General features: G+C 44.8%; 1 protein-coding gene across 1 annotated transcript in view; it reads left to right on the top strand.

Annotated features, from left to right (window-relative positions):
- CACNB4 (calcium voltage-gated channel auxiliary subunit beta 4) overlaps positions 1–16,206 on the top strand; it is an 82,338-nt gene that overhangs the window by 50,120 nt on the left and 16,012 nt on the right. The window contains 11 exon segments of the mRNA XM_040561178.1: positions 1,492–1,622; positions 3,548–3,624; positions 3,995–4,014; positions 4,122–4,152; positions 4,155–4,201; positions 5,868–5,926; positions 9,753–9,862; positions 11,130–11,180; positions 11,183–11,263; positions 11,266–11,279; positions 15,103–15,198. Of these exon segments, the coding sequence (XP_040417112.1) occupies positions 1,492–1,622; positions 3,548–3,624; positions 3,995–4,014; positions 4,122–4,152; positions 4,155–4,201; positions 5,868–5,926; positions 9,753–9,862; positions 11,130–11,180; positions 11,183–11,263; positions 11,266–11,279; positions 15,103–15,198 (717 nt within the window).

Below are 16,206 nucleotides of genomic sequence, written 5' to 3'. Positions count from 1 at the left end.
ATATTTTCTGCAATTATTAATCTGAAGTGAGCCCTCGAAATTTGCATAACCCCTGTTGTTTTGTAGATCTGCACATAGGCTTGCAGCTTGCAGAAACATTTCTTTATCTCTGCGTTCTGGGTTTATTTGGGGGTGTTCAGTACTAATTTGTCTCTTTCTTTGAACGTTAGTCCATCATTACTTCAAAGCACTGATCTCCCCGAGACTGAGCCTATTTAAGAGGAAAGCACCTGCTTCTTCATCTCTAGAGACAGAGATTGGTGCTAGAACAGAGGGGTTTACTTTAAATTCTTTCTCCCTGAGAAGGACACAGGAGAGGCAGTTGATTTGCATGTTCCACTTTCTCAATTTGCTGGAAACAGATGGAAGTTTGATTATTTTTTTTTTAGATTTTTTATTTTATTTTTTGTTTAGTTTAGTTGTGGGCTGGGTTTTTTTATGTATGTATTTGTGTGGAGTGATGCTTAAACCCCTGTTGAGGAAGCGGGGCACTGTGAAATCTGAATCTCTCTCTCTCTCTGTGTGTAGAATTGGTTTTCCCCCTCCTCCGTGTTCCCCAGGGACGTGCTCTGTCCCATCTAGCACCACACCTGAGCTGCCCACCTTCTAAACCTGCTTCCCATCAGGGAAATGTCCTTTGCTAGCACTCAGAGCTGCAAGCAAACAGCTGCCCTCGTTTCAGCAGAGATCACTTGGACTAGAATAAACACGGTTCCAGATTTTAGAACAACACTAAACTAGGTAGAAGTAAGGTCGCCGTGCTGCCAAGATGAAACATCAGCAGTAACTGATGAGTTGCTATGTTGAGAATATGTCCTGTATGTCTCATCTGTCTCCTACAAGACTATACGTTATGTGCTTACTGAAAAGACGAAGTGCAACAATTACTGACAATGCAGAAGAAATCATGGGCATGGCAACCGATAGGAGGGAACTGTAGTCCTCCCACACGCTGGAGGCAGAGAATAGCATATGGGAGGTAATGACCTGCTGCACACAGCCCTGCTTTCCTTACTGCATCCTTATCGTTTCTGTTGTGCAGGTGCTCTCAGCATAACCCCGATTCCAATCTCATCTCTAGAGGAATCGCTCTGAAGTCCACGGCCTGCTAATAGAAGAAGGGTTGCCCAAAAAGTTGCCCAAAACCCCATCCAGCCTGGTTTGAATCTGTTCACCAGAAATGTCACACGCTCATTAAGTCTCCATCACACTCAGCACCTCAGTTGGTGGCAACAGAGGAAAAGTCACAGCAGAATGTGTTAGGGCAGTTAAAAGATAAGCAGGTGCTGTCACCGATAACGCGGCTTTCCACTCTCTAGCTGTAGATACCAGCCTTCCAGGCACTGCCCAGCACCTTTTAACTTCATTTAAACTGTGCAGATTGTCCAGTATTCTGATTTCAATGTGGAGTTAAGAATTGTGGATAACAAAACGAGGGAGTTTTGGACATGAAGCATTTGAACTGAAGCCAGTAACCTTTCTGTGTTCCAGAAATATAATAATGACTGGTGGATAGGAAGGCTGGTTAAGGAGGGCTGTGAGATTGGCTTTATTCCAAGCCCGCTTAGACTGGAGAATATCCGCATTCAGCAGGAGCAGAAAAGAGGACGTTTCCATGGAGGGTAAGAATGCTGTAACCTTTTAAAATAATTTAAAATCGTTTCTGACACCGGACAATATTTTTCAAAGGTCACTTGATTCTTTTTTATTGCAGTGTATCTGAATGAGTGTTTGATTTGGGATTCCAAATGAAATACCTATTTGCAGAGAACAGGCATGTTAGAAGTTGACTATGAAAAACAAGGAAAAAATCGTATTGGCTTTAGAAAAGATAAATTATACTGTAGGAGTGGTAACAACAGAAATTTCTGAAGGGCTAGAGTTTGATGTTCCCGAGAGTTTAAGTCAAGCCTTTGGTGCTCAAAGGCTGCCGGCTTTTTATCCCAGCTCTCATATTCTCAAGGTTGTGGGTTTTTTCTTTTTTCCCCTCCATTTTGGCCAGACCCAGACTTTTCAAACATCATAGAGATGATTCTGGCCTTCAGCTTCCCTTCTCTTCATCTTCCAGCCTGACCCTTCTGTGTCTCCACACTGCTAAACCTGGAGATAGCAAATCCCTGGAAAAATACAAACTTGTTCACAGATCTAGGAAGTAAAATGATTTCTCTTAGTCTCAGTTTGGTCATTGAAGTCTCTCTCTTCTATTGGCTGAATACACAAAATGCTTTTTTAAAAATTACTAATTTACTACCAGCATATTATTCCCACTAATTGAAAATGGAATTTAAACGTTCACGCAGATAACAAGGAGGACAGAAACTTTAGTACTGCAGGGTAAAGAAAGGTGAGCCATTTGAATCTAGACCTAGTAGAGAGCGCTAAGAGGAGCACAATTTAGCCTGTATAGTACTGTCTGAGAGTTAATACACTTAATCAAGGTCAGAAATCATTTCAAGTATAAACCATCTGGGGAAATATTTTTAGAATGATCGAGCAGCATTAACTGTGCTTTTTTTCAAGTTGCTTTTACAATTTCTGGAATAGCTTCAGAGAAAGGCAGTGTATCTCAGGGAAAGAGGGCTATCAAATCCAGAGTGTTTAGCATCCTGTTTTTATATGGTGTATTAGCAGAAGGATGCTCTGCTTGTGTGAACGGGCATGACTCCACCAAATCACCAATTCCTGCAAATATTTTGGCTAATCTCATCTATGGAGAATATTGGGAATAAAATCAAATATAAGAATGCGAAACATTATAAAAGAGGATTGTAATGAAAGATGGTGAGATCATTTATTTTCGAGCGCCTTCATTAGATATGGCCATACAGTTTCTGTACCTTAAGATCTCTTTAAAAGCTGTGAGTACCTGTGCTAATTAAGGCTCTCTGTGATGAAGAATTCTGGTTTTGCCTGAACAAGGCAGTAAAAAGTTACCTATTAAAGAGGGTTTCTAGAGTCTTGAAGCACAGTAACTGTCGCTAGTGATTATTTGCAATATCATGAGTTTTGCAGCAGCGTCTAGGATAAGTGTGCAGAAGATTTGCCAAGCTTACAGGGGTAAACAATCCCTACTTCAGAGAGCACATGGCAGGAAAGCAAGGACAAAACCCTGGTTTGGACAGCGTCCCCTTGCTGCTCAGGGTGCACGTAACACAAAATACTAACTACTGCACTGGGGACTTGCTGGCTGTACTGAGCCGTGGTGCCACGTGCAGTCATCAGGTTGCTTCAGCAGCCCTCCTGTGGCTGCCTTGAGCTTTCCTGAGAGCTTTGCTCGGTCAGCAGTGGGACCTGCTGTCCCCTCGCAGCCTGCATGCAGCTCTCCTGGACACAGAGGTCTGCTTAATTCCAGGTTCTTCACTTTCCCCATGCCCCTGCCTTCACCGCTCCCTGCAGAGGAAGATTTCTCACTGTGTGAATAGGGGTGAAGACGCTCTCATTTACTGTGTAGTTTCTCATGGGACAATTTTCTTAGCTGCTGCCTCAAACCTCACGAGTTCACGTCTCTGGATACTTGGTGCTAATGGGGCTCTATCTGCTACCATAGGAAATCGAGTGGAAATTCTTCCTCAAGTCTTGGAGAAATGGTTTCTGGCACATTTCGAGCCACGCCCACTTCCACGGGTAAGGCAGAATTTATTTAAGGAAACTCTTGCTATTTCTAATACTTCTATTTTAAAAATCATATATGAAAAGTGCATGTTTTCCCTCTTTGCTGACTTATTAAGATGTTCTACCGAAAAGTGCTTGCATGCGGAGGTGGAGAAGGACATCTATTTCTAGACGTGCAGTAGTTGCTAAGGGACTGGAAAAAAAAGAAATCTCAGGAAAAGGGGCAGCTCCCCCCAGAATGCAATGAGTGACCAATTTAAATAGAGCTGATGAAGAGCAAGGTACATTGAGGGAAATGAAAAGTGCATTGAGAAAGGGATTTTTGTCGGCAAGTTGTTATGCACAGCGTTTGTTTAACCAAGTTCTTTATTTGGTCTTTTAGCAAAACAGAAACAAAAAGTGGTAAGTAATACTTCTGTTTTCATTTTGTTTTATTTATTCCTAATACATAATTCCCAGAATTTTCATCTGGTTTGGTTAATGATCTAAAGGGACGTTTCTTCTTCTAGACAGAACATGTTCCCCCGTATGACGTAGTCCCATCATGAGGCCTGTCGTCTTAGTAGGTCCGTCACTGAAAGGTTACGAGGTATGTATTCCACGTATTTGCGATTAGTTTATATTTTCTTGTCCATCGTTTGCCTTAATACATTTGCTGTATTGTCCAATTAACTGACTAGACTTCCATATACATATAAAATGTTAGTCAAACTAGCAGATGCTCTGAATTTAGTTAGCCAAAATTTAAAGAAAGTTCCCCTGTAAGGTTATTGTTCTCCTTTTTCATTTGTGAAAACTTTGTCTTCCGTGAAACACGGCGTTGGCAAATGAAACAGGTGGACTGCTGTAGCATACCCATACTTGCTCTCCAGCACCTGAAACTGACTGTCATTTCAGCATGTTTTCTTGACGTTTATTTTTTCAAGGTTATTAGTATATTGAAATATATACATAAGGAAACCTCTAGCCCTTCTAAATTACCTACCTACTCCCAAGTGGAAGAGAGGCATGATAGCTAACAGGTACAGATAAGCAGGAGACCCATTTTTCAAGGTAGCTGCAGATTCAAAGGAGCATTTAAACACTTGCTAAATGAACATAGGCTTTTAGCAGGGCATTTTGGTGAACTTATCCATCTGTTAAGCGTTTTGCTGAATTAGGATCTAAATGAACATGAACATAAAATCAAAGCTACACTTCATTTAGTTTAATTAATGTTGTTAGTACTTTATAGGATATTATTAACCATTGGAATGGTTCTTTTATGAAGATTGCAGCATGGCACTATTGTTAGCATAATGCAGTGTTCTTACATCTTTTTTTTGTAAGAATGATTTAGAGTGTAGATTAGCAAAGAGGGAATTAGGTACTTCATTTTCTACTATCTGCCTTTTAATTATGCAGCGACGTTTCTTGACAGGAATAACTGTCATGCATTGATTTTTATGGTGCTGCACCACAGGTTAATTTGCTTAGGCGCTCTCAGGTTTGGAGGGGAGAGAGGCCATTTGTTAAAAAACATACCTCTCTACAAATGTGTTTCCCGTCTTTGTGTAAGAAAATAATACTAAACAATACTAATATGACATCTCTTTGAAAGATAACCTGGGAGGAGAATTGAACTGCCAGAGGTCTGGGGGCTTTACCTAGGCTGGCAGCTAATAGTCAGTCACAGTTGTACTGGAAGGGACAGGGAGCCCAGGCAGGAAAGGAGGTGACATCTGCTGTCGGGGCTGAGCATCTCAGATGCTTCCCATGTACAGGAACGGAAACATCTGTTTTTCCTGCTTGTAGGCCTCTCTGAGAACAGTTTGTGCTCTTCTCTTAGAACAGTCATCCAACACGATAGATCTTGTATCTGGAGTCTTAAGCCAGTTCTAATAACATTACTGGAGGGAAAAAAATGTTCTGTTGGACCCGAAAGTCCCATAAGCTTCTGATATACGCTGAAGCCTGTTGGGAAGGTACTGCTCTGCAAGGCGGTGAGGTGTCTCCTAACGCCTCCCTGCAAACAAAGGCAGGAGCAGGGTGACAGTTCTCACATCCTCCAGGCTGCGTTTGGAGAGGGAGTCAGGAAACCTGCAGGTATGTATTACAACGCTTGCTGCCAAGGGCATGATGATTAAATGATTGCTACCTATAAAGAGGTATTGATTGTTGGCAGTATCCTTACCTTTACTTACTTCTCTTCTTGCTTTTGACTTCTTTTTCTCCCTGTCAATCCTCCCTGTTCAATTTTCCTCACCTCTGCAAAGGTGACTGACATGATGCAGAAAGCTCTCTTTGACTTCCTGAAGCACAGGTTTGATGGGAGGTGAGAAACACTGTCCTTCCCTTGCTTTGTTCCCCGTGTGTTGCTAATGTTTAGTAATTATTTTTTTTAATGTAAGAAGCCTGATGCATGTTCAGAACTGATTTACCACCTTTGTATCAACACTGAAATGCAGCCAGCTTTGGGGTGGAGAGCAGCTAGTGTATTACCAGAAGTGCATGTGTCTGCAAATCTGCTGTCTGTAGTAGGATTTCTCGGGTTTAAGTGAATAGTTTTGCCTCTGTATCTTGTCAGACGGAAGTCACAGGAGAAACCTAGATGAAAGGTGACTGGGGGACGTGGAAAGAGTGCCAAAATCGCTTTAAAGATGGCATTACCAGGCTTGGGTTTTCAGAGCTGCCCTGGGAAGCAGGCTGTGCCCCTTGTACAGCCAGGAGTGGGAGAGAAAGGTGCTACCCAGTTAAAAACCCTTTCAGCAGAGCCCAGCTCCTGGCCATCTTCCCCCCACAGCTCTCAGGTCATTGCTGTGCTGAGCCCCGTGGATTGGTTCTGTTTCAGAGAGCTGTCCAGTACGTTTCATGGATGTCGTGGAGCAGTTGGGAAAGCCCACCCGACTGCACGTAAAAGTACAGTTTTATTCACAGTTCTTTGGACATGTGAAAATTTCTTAACCACTGGATACAGCTACTGGATCAGCCCAGCCAGGTGCTGGAATGTGCAAACACCAATACAAGTTCCTCTTGGTTTATTTTGAAGTTGCTCCATATGGGCTAAGTTCATTCCAGCACCTTCTGTAAAGTTCCAGGTTCCCGTACAGCAGGATGATCTCTAAATAAAACTCCTCGCACCCAAGCCCTGTAATAAGTATCAGAAACAGCCCGTTTCAACAGGGTGCAGTAATGGTGCCGCAGACCAGCACCTAAGAAAAATCAACTCTTTAATACCCTTAGTAGTCAGAAATTACTAAGAAGTTTGAGGAAGGACATGCTGAGAGTTAAAATACAGGAAAAAAAAGTGTTAGAACTTAGAAATTGCAAGGAGGGTTCATCTTGTTCAGCTGGAGCAAGAATTTCCTGAAGAGCTGTGGTGAGGAATGTAAAAATTTGGATTTCCTTGTTAGGAAGGGAGGCTTGGTCATTGGCATCTCTTCTTGCCCCTGGAAGGAAACCATCAGTAGTCGTAGACACCCGCTGCATCTTCGGGGTGTTCTACCCTTCCTTCCTCCAGTTTTGTTCACCATATGCTAACCACGTAATGAGGAGCTCGTTCTGTGCTAGCTGGTGTATGACAGCAAGTCAGGTTTGTAAATAACTAAAACATTGGCACTAAGATGATGAGAGTAAGTGTCTGTTGTTCAGAAAAGGGGGAGTAGGATTTGTGGTCAAGGTAGATTTGGGGTGCAGGGAGGTGGCGATGCTGAACTAACCCGTGACCAGCTTCAACAAAACATTTGGTGATCAACCTCTGTGCAAAATAACGCATCTCCTCCGCTTTATTAATCACTTGACTCAAGTGATTTTAGCAGATCCTACAAATGTAGTGACTGATTGGAAATGTGACAGATGAAGCACTGGGCGTGGCAGCCTGCAGATAAACTTGTGGTTCTGAGCTGTTCCTGCACCCTGTCGGCACATCCTCTCCCCGCTCCGGAGCGGGACGGCTGAGCTGCCTTCGCTGCAGTTCACTGCGGGAGCCGTGGTGCACGTTTGTGTTAGGGGCGGGTAGGGAACCGTGGCGTATGCTCCCTTCCAGCTGTTGGCACGTGTCTGCCAGCTCTGCATGTCCCACGGGAACTGGAAGTCATTGTTTGTGGTAGGAAGCCATGGCAGCTGAGGCGGTAAGTCATCTCGAGTTGCCAGACGGGATTGCTGGGAATATACCCTTCATGAGGTGTATTTGTGTACCCGATAAGAGAATGTGCTCAGCAGAGGCCTGAGCCCCAAAGATCAGCAGAAGGGCACGTGTAACGCCCTCTGAACGCCCGTTTAGGCTGCCCGAGCTGATGGCAGGCGGGGTCGCACCTTGCCTTGCTCTGCTCTGTTTGGCCCCACTGTGCCCTTGGTCTGCACCGAGAGGCAAAGGGAGACATCCTGCCTGGCGTGGGCTATTTTTTGTAAAGCTTACTGCTGTTAGCTTTGTTGGCACCAGATCAGGCAGAAGTGTGAAATATAAACCTTCAGGTAAAACAATTGAGTTCCTTTTCCGGAACCTCAGCTGCTTCTTGGTCCTTCTGCCAGCTTTTCTGGCTTTAGAGGTCTTCCCCCTCCAGCCTTCTGGTTTGCTTTTTATTTTTTCCGTCTGTGCTGCAGTTTTGCGGCAGGTCCATGATACCAACAAGGGAAAAAGGCTTCAGTACGACCTGAACTAGCAGCGCTCCTTCCCTGCCCCTTCGTATGCTCGGCTTCTGTCAGCCCCTTCTTTTGTATCTGTGACAGCCTCTTCTGGCCAGGAAGGAAACGAATGGCCCGAGGGCTGCCTTGTGCAGCCTGCTGAAAGGAGCCTGCTGGAGCTTGGCTGCTACGAGGCGTTCAGGGACTGGCTGCTGCAGAGGCTTTAGCAGCATCCTTTTCTAACCGCCTTGTATTTAGTTGCTGTTGCAAAGACCAAGCCTGACTACACACAGCATAAACAAAAGGCAGCAAAGGCACGTTTTCTTCTTAACATCTTTCAGCAGCAGTGACACCTAGGATCCCTCAGGAGAATCGAACGCTTCCTGTGGCTGGCTGCACTCGACCAGGTGCAGTAGGTGAGCGTTTACGGTCCGTCCGTTACACTGCTCAGATACCAGCAGAGATGTGGGAGCCTCCTGAGCCAGAGGCGGGGCCCAGACCCTGCTGTGTTTTAGCACCTTTAGCTCCATGATCCATTAATTTATTGCGTTCATTTTAAACTCACTTATACGTTTTGTTTCTACTGCATTTTCTGGCAGTAATTTTATTTATGTATTATGTGGAAAAATACTTGGGACTTGTTTTTAAGAATCCATCTTAAGTTGAGTGGAATGGCTGCGAGTCGCTTCCAGCTTGTTTTCTTTTCATTATTCACGGCTCTTTGACTCATCACAGTCCTCCTAACTGGATTTCACGTGAAATGACTGCGTGTTCTTTGTTTTATAATCTAATTTAAAGGCAAATTCTCAGATACAGGTATAAAACTGGCTTGTTCCGCATCCCGAATCCCCGTGCGTAGGATATAGGAGGGCACTCACTCTTTGTCTCTCGCCAGCTCACTGACAGATCAGTGAAAAGTGGAAAGGATCGCCTTCCTTGAGTTAAAGAGAAGGCTTCACAGGCTCAACTTTTCTGCTGTTTGACTCTGGGCTGATTCATTTAGCCCGTCGGCACAGCTCTGTCTGGAAAAGGAGGGTGTGTGCTGGAGGGCCAAGCTCCCGGAGCAGGCAGTGCTGCTCAGTGACTCAGACGTGACAAAGTCTGCTCCTCAGATGTCTAAATATGGCCCTGCCTCACCTGCTAGCAACGTCAGCTTTAGTTTAACCATCTGGGAGGAGAAGTACTGTTGCTGCTATGACTCGGCTGTTCTGTATGCCCTAAGACTTGCTTTAACTTGTGTTATTTCTGGTATTGTGTAAAATCATCTAGGAGATGGGTGAGGGTTGGGATGGGGAGAGGTGAGCTCATGTATTAAGCAGAAGAGCAGAAGCTGTATGCAAGGGTGTACAGTAGTGTAGGCAACAGAAAACATTGTTCAGTTAGCCAGTGTTTCTCTTTAGTTGTTTTTTAATGATATCAATGTCTGCCTGATGTTTTATTGTATTTGCACTTTGGAATGAAATGCAGCTGTAAACCACGCGCGGCACAATGAGAATGTAACTGCTGTGGTTTTGTTCTGTCCTGTGTCTTACCCGTAGGATATCAATAACGAGAGTGACGGCCGATATTTCTCTTTCTAAGAGGTCTGTTCTAAACAATCCGAGCAAGAGGGCAATAATTGAGCGGTCAAACACGAGATCCAGTTTAGGTGAGACATTGACACAGATCTGATTCTGAACACGGTTGCTTACTGCAGGAAAGTGACAGGATTTCAGCCTTGAAGATGTCACCAGTTCTGCAATTCTGAATGTGCCTACAGCATTCCAATGTAGAATTCTGAATTTCACGTACTCTGATGGGAGACAAGATTTGCCCAGCTGAGGAGTGACAACAGAGCAGAGTGTACTCTGTTAGCCTCACGTTGGGCAATGCCTGGGCTGGAGCAAGCACTATTACAGCTGTTATAATGATTATACTGACATTAGCCAAAGGTGAGTTAGAGGCCTGCAGCCAGAAGGTGGGTTTAGGGCTGTTTCCTCCCAGAGGGGGAGTTGGCCTCACAGCTCCCTCTTCTCAGGCCTGGGCTTTTAATTCCACGTCACAAGGTGCCAGAGAGCTTTCACCTTGTCCAGTCAGGAAGGAAGCAGGTTCTTGTTTCTGACCCTCAGGCTGTTTTTTTTAATTATTATTATTATTATTTTAATGTTGACAGCTACAGCTTAAATTTCCCGAGATTTGAGAGCAGAGATGAGGGTATAGGTCCTCCCACGCTCCCCTTACAGTACCATGACTTCTGGTTACGCTGTCCTGATAAATCTTTATTTCTTTAACAAGGCATGGAAATTTGCGCGTAGTATACACAAACCAGTAACCTGTTCTCTGGGACGCCATCCCATGAAGTAGGATGAGTTATTTTTTAATCTTTTAGGAAGAAAGACATCTAAATCTAGTTCTCTGATATTCTGAGTGACTGTTTGAACTTGAGGTATAGGAGGCAGGGCTCTTCACCTCTAGTTTGCATTCTAGTCCAGGAGTAAGCACCCCCAAATGAACTGCAAGGGAGAGTACTACATCTTCTTGGCCTGTGAACGTACGTGCCTGTGGAGCAGTTCTCAAGCCAGAAGAGATTTCTTCTAAGATATCACTGTATCCTTGCTGTCAAAAAAAAAATAAAAATCTTAAGACTCCTAAGATATTTAGCAGTTTGGAAAATAAGCCTGAGTTATTTTGTGTTAATTGAAACCTGCATTTAATTGTAGTAGGTATGTATTTTCAGGCACACGAATTGTCTCCAAGGTAACATTAATTAAAAAAAAAAGTCCTTAAGTAACAGGTTATTTTCTGGAAATTACATTATTCACATACAGAGTTCATGTATTGAGTGTTTACAGTCCATGAAGCTAATGGGTGATTGTTGTTTGCCTAAGCAATGTCGTGGTTGAATGGCTTTTTCCCATTTTGTTTTCCTTTTCTAGCTGAAGTACAGAGTGAAATTGAAAGAATCTTTGAGCTGGCGAGGTCTTTACAGCTGTTGTCCTAGATGCAGACACTATGCAATCACCCTGCACAACTATCAAGACATCTTTAGCACCAATTATGGTCCATGTTAAGTGTCTTCTCCAAAGGTCAATGCATCTGACTCTTACATTATCTGCATTTGCGTTTTGAAACAGCTGTATGGGCATTCCTGGAGGCAGGAGAGGATTTTTTTCTTTACCCTTCCAGCAGTAACAGCAATACAGACAAACCGCTTGAGGCTCAAAGATCCTTCTAGAGCTCTATCGCTGCCACTTCTTGCCTCCCGAAGTGCGTCAAAAGATGACTAACATCTGTCATGTATTCACTTCTTTTCTCCTATTCTGTCCCTGGAGAGGAAGGAGTTGGTCATGTAACTATTTTCTCTTAAAGTTGCCATTTACTTTTTAGCTAATACTGCTTTGGCATATTGTTCATGAAGATGTTAATCAACACTTTACAGTCGTCATTTTCCCCTGAAGCAGGTGTTGATTCTCCCTATTTATCCTCCTCCTGAACTCTCTTGCTCATTTGGAGATGCCACTTAAAAAGAAAGATGGGTTCAGTTCCTGGCATCACAGAGCAATTCACCGTGGCTGCCCGCAGTGGTGAAAGCTTTCAGGATGTCTTGTAATTCTTTAAGGGAGAAAATACAGTTATTTCACAGAAGACGTGAAACGAATTAGTAATTTGTATTTCCTTAAGACAGTCATCCTGGTCTACACAGGATAGAATTGAGCACAAACTAGTTAGGTTAGCACAGCATGTTACCTGACCTGACTTACCCTCCCGAAGCCAAGCTGCCTAAGGCAGCAGCAATAATACTTAGCTTGCTAGGGCTGTAGCGAGGACTGGGTGAGCAGGTACCCTCTGTGGTGACGCTCTGGTCACAGCCCTGTTCCCTGCTGGCTTTGACTTTTTTCAGCTGTCCTGCAGGCTAGCTCCTCCTGGCTTCATTTGTCCCCTGGAGCCCCGGTGTAACAGTCCGCTTGACCTGCTGGCTGGGCACAGAAGCCAAAAAAAATGAAGACACGAGAGCAGATACCTTGCTTGTATTTGGGCTTGGGTATATAGACAGGGCTTTGCACTGTGATGAGTAGGTAGACCCAGCCCTGTCTGCATGCCCGTGCTGCTAGGGAAGATGCATTTAAAATTGTTTTTGAAGCTTAGTTTGTATTGACTGAATTCGGTTGGGTTACTGTCCAAAGGAAATCCATTAGGTCTAAGAAGTTTCAGAAATGTCTACCGGGTGTAACAGACACTTGTTTGAAAAAGCGATTCAATGAAAAATCCCGCAGAGTTCATATCCAACAAAGACTTGCTGGCTTAGCAAATCCTTTTTAATTGCTACCACGTAGAACACGTTCTCCTCTAAATCCAGCCCTTGCCACTGGACTGTTGCACGATTTCTCAGATCTCCATGTTGAGCTCCTTGCAACATCTGTCCTAGCCCACACTGAGCCGGGGTAACTTTAAATCGAGTCATTCCTAACCTGGCTTGTTTAACACGTTACAGATGAGCAGCTCAGCTGGCACATCTGAAGGAGGCACAGCTTCCAGCTGGGACCAAAAGAGCAAACCACTTGCAGTTAAGGCTGGGGAGGAGGGGAGACTAAACAATTTTTCTTATAAGTGTAAGTGGATAGAAAGGAAAACATCTGTCTTCATCTTATATTTCATGTGTTCCTTAGGACATGCCTTTTTTTGAACATTGGTGTAAACTTTCTTTTTGTAATAACGGTTATTTTACACCAAATAATCTGTCTCAGATCCTTCACTGTATTTCCAGGTAAGTAGGAAGCAGAGGGAGGTCCCTGTTGCTAACAACAAATTACAACAGTGAATATTACAGAATTGCATCCATGCTATTACCTGTTGCTAGAGATCTGTTGTGCATCGTATTAAAGTATTCCTCAGGAGCAAATTCTCTGTGTAGCTCCCAGTTCCCCTTTGCAGCCATCCGACCCCACCACAGCCGTAGCTCTGGGTTGTCTCTCTGCGAGCCCTAACCCTCAGCTGAGCTTCAGACAAGGCACCCAGCCCTTGAGCAGTGTAGATGAAGAGGGAATGGCTGCCTTGAGCTCAGACACAAAAAGGAGGCACGCAGAAGGAGGACGCAGGCAGAGGCGTCCCATGAGGAGCACAGTTTGGGTGGGGAATTGAGAAAGCCAGAGTTCAGGTGGAGCTAGAAGTAGCAAGAGACGCTAAGGGTAAACAAAAAGGGCTTCTGTAAGGACATGGCAAGCAGAAGAAGGGCTAAGAAAAATGTGGGCCCGCTGCTGCTTGTGGCAGGCACCCACAGCAGAAGCTTGATCTGGTGCCCACCGGACTAACTGGACATCTGCGAGGCCGAGGGACCAGATGGGATCCATCTGGAGGTGCTGAAGGAGATGTCTCGTGCTATTGCAGGGCTGCTCCCTATTGTGGTTTAAAACTCAGAGTGATCCAGGGAGTTTGCTGAGAACCGTGAGAAGGCAGATCTCGCGTCCGTCCTCAGGAAGGAGGAGCTGGGGGACCACAGGCCAGCCAGCCTCACCTCAGTCCCTGGGAAGGTTACGGAGAAAATCTCCGGGAAGCCATTTCCAGCCACACGGAGGACAGGAGGTGACAGGGAGCAGCCTGCAGCGATTTACCGGGGGCAAATTATGCCTGACCCACCTCGCTGGCCTTTTGTCAGAGATTATGACCCCAGTGGACAAAGGATGAGCTGTAGGCCGTTGCTAGCTTTTACTCAGCGAGGCTGTGACGTGTTCTCCTGTCAGCACACCCAACAGGCAAATTGCCGAGACGTGCACTGGGTGAACGCGGACTATGGAAGGTGTTTAAGACTGAAGGGGCTGCTGCATCCAGGGCGCTGGTCGGGTGCAAAGTCCAGCTGGCGTCTGGGGCCAGCACAGTTCAGCGTCTTCGTTAACAGCCTGGTGATGAGATAGAGTACAGGTTCGTGGGAAATACCAAAGGCTGGGGCAGGTCGACGTGCTGCTGGCAGGGCTGGTCATTTGGGGGCACCTTGCAGGCTGGCGGAATGAGCTGTCAGCCACCTCCCAAAGTTCATCAGAGACAAATGCTGAGTCCTGCCGCGGGGCTGGAGTTAAATCTCTGCCCTGGCCAGCCCGGGGCCGACTGGCTGGGGAGCAGCTCCGCAGCCGGGGGTCCTGGTGGCAACCTGTCGGCAGTGAGCAGCGAGCCTTGCAACACGGCCAGCAGCCACGTGCTGCTCTGCGTGAGCAAACAGCTCAGTCCTGGCCCTGGGAGGCTGGGGATTGCCTAGGGTGGGTTTCAAAACTCAGCTGGCAGACTGAAGCAATCTGATCATCTGGGCTTCCTTTCAGTAAGGGGTTGGCACAGAGACCTCTAGAGGTCCTTCCAACTTAAAAAATACTCTCCTCTATGTTCCTGTCATTTTCCTTGAGACTTTACAGAGAAATAATTTAGATTTTTCTAACTACTTTGCCCCTGAAAAATCTAGCAATGAACATAGTGGAAGTAAAAAAAAATAAAAAGAAAAGAAAAAGAAGAGGAATACAAACTGTGTAAAATACCTTTTGGACCCAGAACGTACCTTGGAACAGACAAAGTCGCAGCATTATTGCTACACAGCACAACATGCTTGTTTTCATTTATATTTTTGGTGGTCTTCCAGATTACATTGTCGTAAATGACCTATTACTTAGAGTAGAATAAATCAAAATCACCATTTCCACTGCTTTTGAAATACTTGCAAGGGATCAAATATGATGCAGAAGGAAACGCGCACAGCTCTCAGAGAGGTTATCAGCAAGGTTTATGCTTATATTCTAGGACGATATTTTATCAATTTTGTTAAACGTAATGGAGAGCTTCTGAACTTGTTAGTCCTCCAGTGGGATGTCAATCTGAGCTTTATGGAGATACGTGTTCTTAAACTCACATTTTCCTCTTTTCCCCTATCAGGTTTTGCAGCGACTGATTAAATCTAGAGGAAAGTCACAAAGTAAACACTTGAATGTCAGTTTGGTGGCAGCTGATAAACTTGCACAATGCCCACCAGTAAGTACAGAAGAAAGGCTAAAGAACTTGTCATACGTGGAGTTTTAAAGATTTCTGCTGTGTTGGTCCTTTGTTGTAGCTGAGTTCACGTGTTATCACTTCGCTTCATAGTGATTCAGACAGCTCTGCAAGTGCAACCCTAGAGCAGCTTTTATTGCTACGAAAGAAAAATGTTTGCTACTTTCTTCTCGATTATCTCCAAAGCCGGGTTTACTTTTATCTTTGGCAAGATGACAGGTCAAAAATGACATGTATGGTAAAACTGAACTTCCAGCAGCGCGTTAGCGAGTTACATCAGCTGAGGAGCAGCGCTGGCTTAAGGTGCTGAAGGGCCAAAGTCTCCGAGGGCCTGGTTTGAGGGGAAGCCGCAGAGGAGGTTGCCTCAGCTGCGTAGTTTATTTTTGAAAAACCGGGCTTGTTTTCTATGACAGAGAAAGCCATGCAGTGGAAACAGGCTTGGCTGAGGGCTTGCTTTTACAGTGTAATAGCTGTGAGCAACATTGTAGTAGTGCAGAGGCTGCTGTTCATAGCACAGAAGTGATCAGAAAATCCAGCCTGTGGCTGACCATCTTTCTCACACCAAAGCACTGTGAGGAGAGTCAGAGAAATTCAGATTAGACACCAGGAAGGACTCTGTGATCATACCCTCTGACTTAAAATTTCAGATAAAACAAGTTCAAACAGCTTTTGTTCTGGAGTAATGATCCACAAGGATTTATTTCCATTAAACTTTGGTTTTGTATGCTTCTTGTGATACCAAACTTCACAGCCTCCTCCTCTCTTGTCCCCACTGGCCATAAAAAGATAATTCAGGTATTTCTGGACACTCCTCCTGTGTATAGCAAAGATGAGCAAAGATATTGCTTTCTAACTGTTCCCCTTAGTAGGGATTCAGGCCGAGCCACATCTCCTTTACTCCAGTGCTCTCATGTCCAACACATGTCCCAGATACAAACTGAGGAATAGTTGATGTAGATCTGTCAAAACACTTAATCTTGGGAGTTTTGC

This window comes from Cygnus olor, chromosome 6 (assembly GCF_009769625.2).
Source record: "Cygnus olor isolate bCygOlo1 chromosome 6, bCygOlo1.pri.v2, whole genome shotgun sequence".
NCBI classification, from domain to species: domain Eukaryota; kingdom Metazoa; phylum Chordata; class Aves; order Anseriformes; family Anatidae; genus Cygnus; species Cygnus olor.
This window is presented reverse-complemented; position numbering and strand designations above follow the sequence as displayed.